The 5,500-nt window shown below is 35.7% G+C and overlaps 1 protein-coding gene across 1 annotated transcript in view; it reads left to right on the top strand.

Moving 5' to 3' along the window:
• Nucleotides 1–5,500, top strand: part of KIF13B (kinesin family member 13B) — a 268,551-nt gene that overhangs the window by 111,719 nt on the left and 151,332 nt on the right. Inside the window, exon 11 of the mRNA XM_045286833.1 lies at nucleotides 457–669. Within this exon, the coding sequence (XP_045142768.1) occupies nucleotides 457–669 (213 nt within the window). The remainder of the gene's footprint in view (nucleotides 1–456; nucleotides 670–5,500) is intronic.

The following is a 5,500-nucleotide window of genomic DNA, read 5'->3' on the forward strand; positions in this document are numbered from 1 at the left end:
AAATCTAACATGATTAATGAGGTAAAAAAAAATAAAAACCATAATAGTAAGGAGAGGAAATATTAAAGAACTACAGGTTGTGGTTCATCAGTGCTATACCGCACCCTGGATTTATCATCCCTTCCATGTGGCCCTTCTGAGAGGGACTGTCCAATTATCTTACAGGAGGATTTTAGGTCTCCATTACATCCATGCCCCGTCACTTCAATTTGGTTTCTTGATTTTGAATTTCTGATACCTCTTCCTGTCGACACTTCATGATCACACAGGCTGGTGTGCTTCTTCCATGTGGGCTTTGTTGTTTCCCTGCTAGATGGCTGCTTGTTTAACCACAAGCCTTTAACTACAAGACTCCAGATGCTATATCTTTTAATAGCCAGGCACCATGAGCTTACTATTTCTGACTTCAATTTTCTAACTCTAAAATGCTACTCAATTTCCCCCCTCATCCTGTAGGACAGTCTTGGTGGAAACAGCAAGACAGCCATGGTAGCAACTGTGAGTCCAGCTGCTGATAACTATGATGAAACCCTTTCAACTCTGAGATATGCTGATCGAGCCAAGAATATTGTTAACCATGCTGTGGTGAATGAGGACCCCAACGCGCGTATTATCCGGGATCTTCGGGAAGAAGTGGAAAAACTCCGAGAGCAGCTAACCAAAGCAGAGGTATAAGACCAATAAGTGGTTATCATGGAAAAATCTGGTATAGTTTCTCCTGAATCTCAAGTGATCATGAATATTCCACTTAGATTTTTTTTTAACTTTCTCTAATGAAAGTAATTTGAGAAAGGTAATAAATGAAGGAGAATAGATGAGCTGATACATAAAATACAAGGAGTTTTTATAGGTGTTAGAGGCTCACAGAGGAGGAAAGAATGGAGAGAATCTTTTTGTCCACTGCGTAGGCAGAAGGCAAGAGAGAAGAGATATTTAAGATAGGGGAGACAATAAGTTTGAAATAGTGTCTGTAATTGAATTTTAGTGCAGAAAATGGTGGAGAATGGCCATGGAATAATTGGAACATAAATCAAACAGATTTTTGTTTTACTTCTAATTTGTTCATCTGTAGAAGCCAGAAAGAAAGTTTAAGAGAGGCCTTATAAACCTTATTATTTCAATTTGTTCATGTGAGTTAATTATTTGGAGGGGAAGGAGGAAGGGAGAAATGTCGTACTGGAGCGAGATCAATTAACCCACATGCAACTTTAATTAAAGTTAATAAGTCTTTATTAGACGGTGGTCAAGGGTGGCTAGAGCCTAATTCTCCTTTGACCTTGAATGCTTAAAGAGGGGAGTTTTTATACTGTGGAATAAACAAGGCACAAGGCAGGTGGTGTCATAATATATGAAAAAATGAGAATTTGTAAAAATAAAATGGGGGCTTATAAGCAACCTCAGCAATTTCAAAAATAAATGGCAATGTGTCAGCAGTTACAGAAGGAATTACAGTAGTTGCAAAGTAGCCACACTTGGGTCAATACAAAGTGGATACAACAACAAAACGGCTACACTTAACTAATACATTATGGTTACATTGGGGTTAATTGTGGTAGGTTACTACATATATGTAATATATATATATATATATATAATATATATATATAGTACAACTACATGTCTATTTAGTGGTACTCTATTTCAATTATATTCTGTATATTCTATAATGTATGGGATTTATGTTCTGACACTGAACTTGAAAACAAGACAGTTCTAACCAACAACCAAGTACTCAGTTTCTTGCCAAAAGTGGAGTAAAATGCCAGATTCAAGATTCCTGTGCTAATTAGCATTTCTACTCCTAAAGTGACCCAGGACTAAGGGACTCATTTCTGGAACTGAGATTGTAGTCTTGTCTTTATTGTAATTCTTTTTCTGATAGTAAGTCATCTTCAGTGTTGGGTTCAGACAATCACAGATGAAACAGTCAAGAAATTTAGTTGATCATGTTACCAGAGGCTCTTTTGCTAAAGATGTGAGAATGTGTATTTGTATACTTCACTCCGATGTCACTGTGAGGACTAAGATGCTTCTGACCTAAGCCATGATATTTTTAGTAGCCTTGTATGCATTCAAAAGCTGTACAATGGCTAAGAATGACCAAAGAAGAGTTGGTGCTTCTGAATTATGGTGTTGGTGAAAAAATATTGAACATATTGTGAATTATCAAAAGAACTAATAAATCCGTCTTGGAACAAGTACAGCCAGAATGCTCCATGGTGAGACATTGTTCTTACTTACTTTGGACATGCTGTCAGAAGGGATGAGTCCCTGGAGAAAGACATCATGCTTGGTAAAGAAGAGGGTTAGCCAAAAAAGAGGAAGATCCTCAATGAGGTAGACCGTCAGTGTTTACAGGAGCTAAAATACAGCAATGAGTATAGCATAGGACTAGGCAGTGTTTCCTGCTGTTGTAATGTCAGACACTTCTGACCACCTACAATTGAGAAATTATAAGAATTATCCTGAAGCAGTTACAAATTTTTAAAAATCATTTTATCGGGGCTCATACAACTCTTATCACAATCCATACATACATCAGTTGTGTAAAGCACACTTATACATTCGTTGTCCTCATCCTCAAATTCGATTTCTGCTTGGGTTCCTGGAATCAGTTCCTCATTTTCCTTTTTCCCTCCCCCTCCCTCCCCACTTCCCCCTCCCTTATGAACCCTTAATAATTTATAAATTATTTTTTTATCTTATCTTACACTGCTGGGCATCTCCCTTCACCTGCTTTTCTGTTGCCTATCCCCCAGGGAGGAGGTTATATGTAGATCCTTGTGATCGGTTCCCCATTTCTAGGCCCCCTTCCCTCCCAGTATCGCCACTCTCACCGCTGGGCCTGAGGGGTTCATCTGTCCTGGATTCCCTGTGTTTCCAGTTCCCATCTGTACCGCTGTGCATCCTCTGGTCTAACCAGGTTTGCAGTTACAATTTAATAGAAGAACAAAAGGTGAACCCTTTTTCATTTTTGCATTTCCTTATTTACTCTGAAGCAACTTTTAACACTAATTAAATAAAAAAGCCTAAGGGAGGATTTCTGGGCATCTTATCCCTAAATCACATTGGTTCTTACTTATGACTTAGTTTATATGTGATAACTTCAAAGATTAGAAGGATGTTTATCTTTCCACTGTTTTTCTATTTTATAACAACACAGGATTATTATATTTACAAGTTGTTGGTTTTCATGAACGACTTTTTATGTCCTTAAATCTGCATCTGCATAGCTTTTTGAGTAATTATAGCTGTATCTCTTTGATTTATACTTTTTCTATTATTAGCTAGTTTGCTTTTTGTTTTAATATAAATGAAGAATATTTTTTATGGAAATTCTTTTTTTGTTTGTTTTTTTTGAAATTCTTTTGTATACAGTTTTTAACAGATTTTTAAAGCATGCAGTGTACAATGTCTCTTATCAGTGCAAAAGATGTAATATAACTTATAATGTGATATTCTATTTACTTTGTTGCAATAAGCTTCTACCTAGTTAATAAGGCTTGTCCATGTTCTGAAACAAAATTATGAACATTTAAAATCCAGTTTACATCTTTGGTTATACTATACTATACTATACTATACTATACTATACTATACTATACTATACTATACTATACCAACAGCAATTACAAGTCTGTTTTAGTAAATGTAATAATTAATTAGAAGTAAAGAACAAGGCGACCTTAAATGGATTTTCATTTGAACCACTTATAAGGCAACCACTCCAAAAACCTCAAATCAATAGTAAATGTCAGGGTGTCCTGTGGTAAATTTTGAGTTAACCTTTTGTGGACACTAATTTAATATATAAAATAGTAAAGTAATGAAAGCCAAGAAGAATAGTTAAGCGAGTCTTCCTCTCACTCTCTAATTATAATCATGCAGTTAGAATTGGCACAATATGACTACAATATTGCATGTAGTTAAAATGCTGTTTTCTTTGGTCATAATCCAGATCTAGATTTATGTTTTTGACGTCACTTTTTGGATATGAGCAATTGGGTTGTTCGTTTTCAACTTTGCAAGTCATTTTGTTGTTAAAATCTAGCAAAAGGGTAAGAGATCCTTGGCAGAATCTCCTTGTAGAGCATGTGTGCTTGTTAATTCTCTGATGCATCTTCCATCTCTTTGCTCTGTGTCTCACAAGAACCACTATAAGGGAATATTTTGTTTCCCCACTCTCTAGTTTATTTTATGGATTTGATGTGTTCATTCCTCACGGAATAAGGCTTCTCTTTTTCTTTACTTCAGATGTATTTAAAAATAATATGTATAGATCAGTTTAAAAGCTCTATCAGCAAAGTACTTTGTGACCAAGGATGTAAGTTTTTAACAAAGGCAGAGTTTTTATGCTGCTGACATAAATTGCCATGCAGGGTAACCAGTATTTATACAGTTTTGAACCAATGTTAAAATTATTGCATCCCCAAAGCAAACATTTTGTTCTTCTCTAAATTAGCCATTCAGTTTCAAAAGCACTGAAATTCGACTTCTAAAAGATTTGATGTTTAATTGTCATTGACACAGAAGAGAATGATACGTTATAATAAAAAACATTTTAATCTGACTTATAGGGTTATATATATACTGTACATATATATATACTCTTTATTACCAAAAGTTCTGGTGACATAGTAGTTATGCATTGAGCTTGCTAACCACAAGGTCAGCAGTTGGAAACCACCAGCTACTCCAGGGAAGAAAGATGAGGCTTTCTTGCGGTTCTACCTTGTCTTACAGGGTCTTTATGAGTCAGAATTGACTGGATGACCGTGAGTTTGAGTTTTATATCTTTATTAATAGTAGTTTTACACTAGTTTTAGGTTTAGGGAAATATTGAGCTGATAGTACAGAGATTTATCTTATCTCCATCCATTCCCCCAACCCCCCCCCCACACACACACCTAGTTCCCCCTATTAACATCTTGGATAATGTGTAATAAATATATATATTACAACTGATGAACCAATCTTGATGTGTTAATATTTTTTGAAGGGCACAGTTTACACACAGGTTCACTTTTTGTATTATATTCAACTGTAGTATACTTGACTTGATAACTGCCATTGAGTCAATGGTAACTCATAGTGACCCTGTAGAACAGAGTAGAAATGCCCCTGGGAACTTCCAAGACTGTAACTGTTTTTATTTATTTATTTATTCATTAGAAATCATTCTATTTGGGGCAATTACAGCTCTTATAATCCATCCATCCGTCCGTCCGTCCATCCATCCATCCATCCATCCAGTGTTGAGAACATTTGTACATATGTTGCACATTGTATATATGTTGTACATTGTGTCAAGCACATTTGTACATATATTGTACATTGGTCATATGTTGTACATTGTGTCAAGCACATTTGTACATCATTTTCAAAGCATTTTCTTTCTACTTGAGCCCTTGGTATCAGCTCCTCATTTTTTCCCACCCTCCTCACTCTCCCTCCCTCCCTCATGAATCCTTGATAATTTATTTTTTCATGTCTTACACTG

The sequence above is a fragment of the Echinops telfairi genome, unplaced genomic scaffold, assembly GCF_000313985.2.
Source record: "Echinops telfairi isolate 266 unplaced genomic scaffold, ASM31398v2 ScPeMD7_9;HRSCAF=40, whole genome shotgun sequence".
NCBI lineage: Eukaryota > Metazoa > Chordata > Mammalia > Afrosoricida > Tenrecidae > Echinops > Echinops telfairi.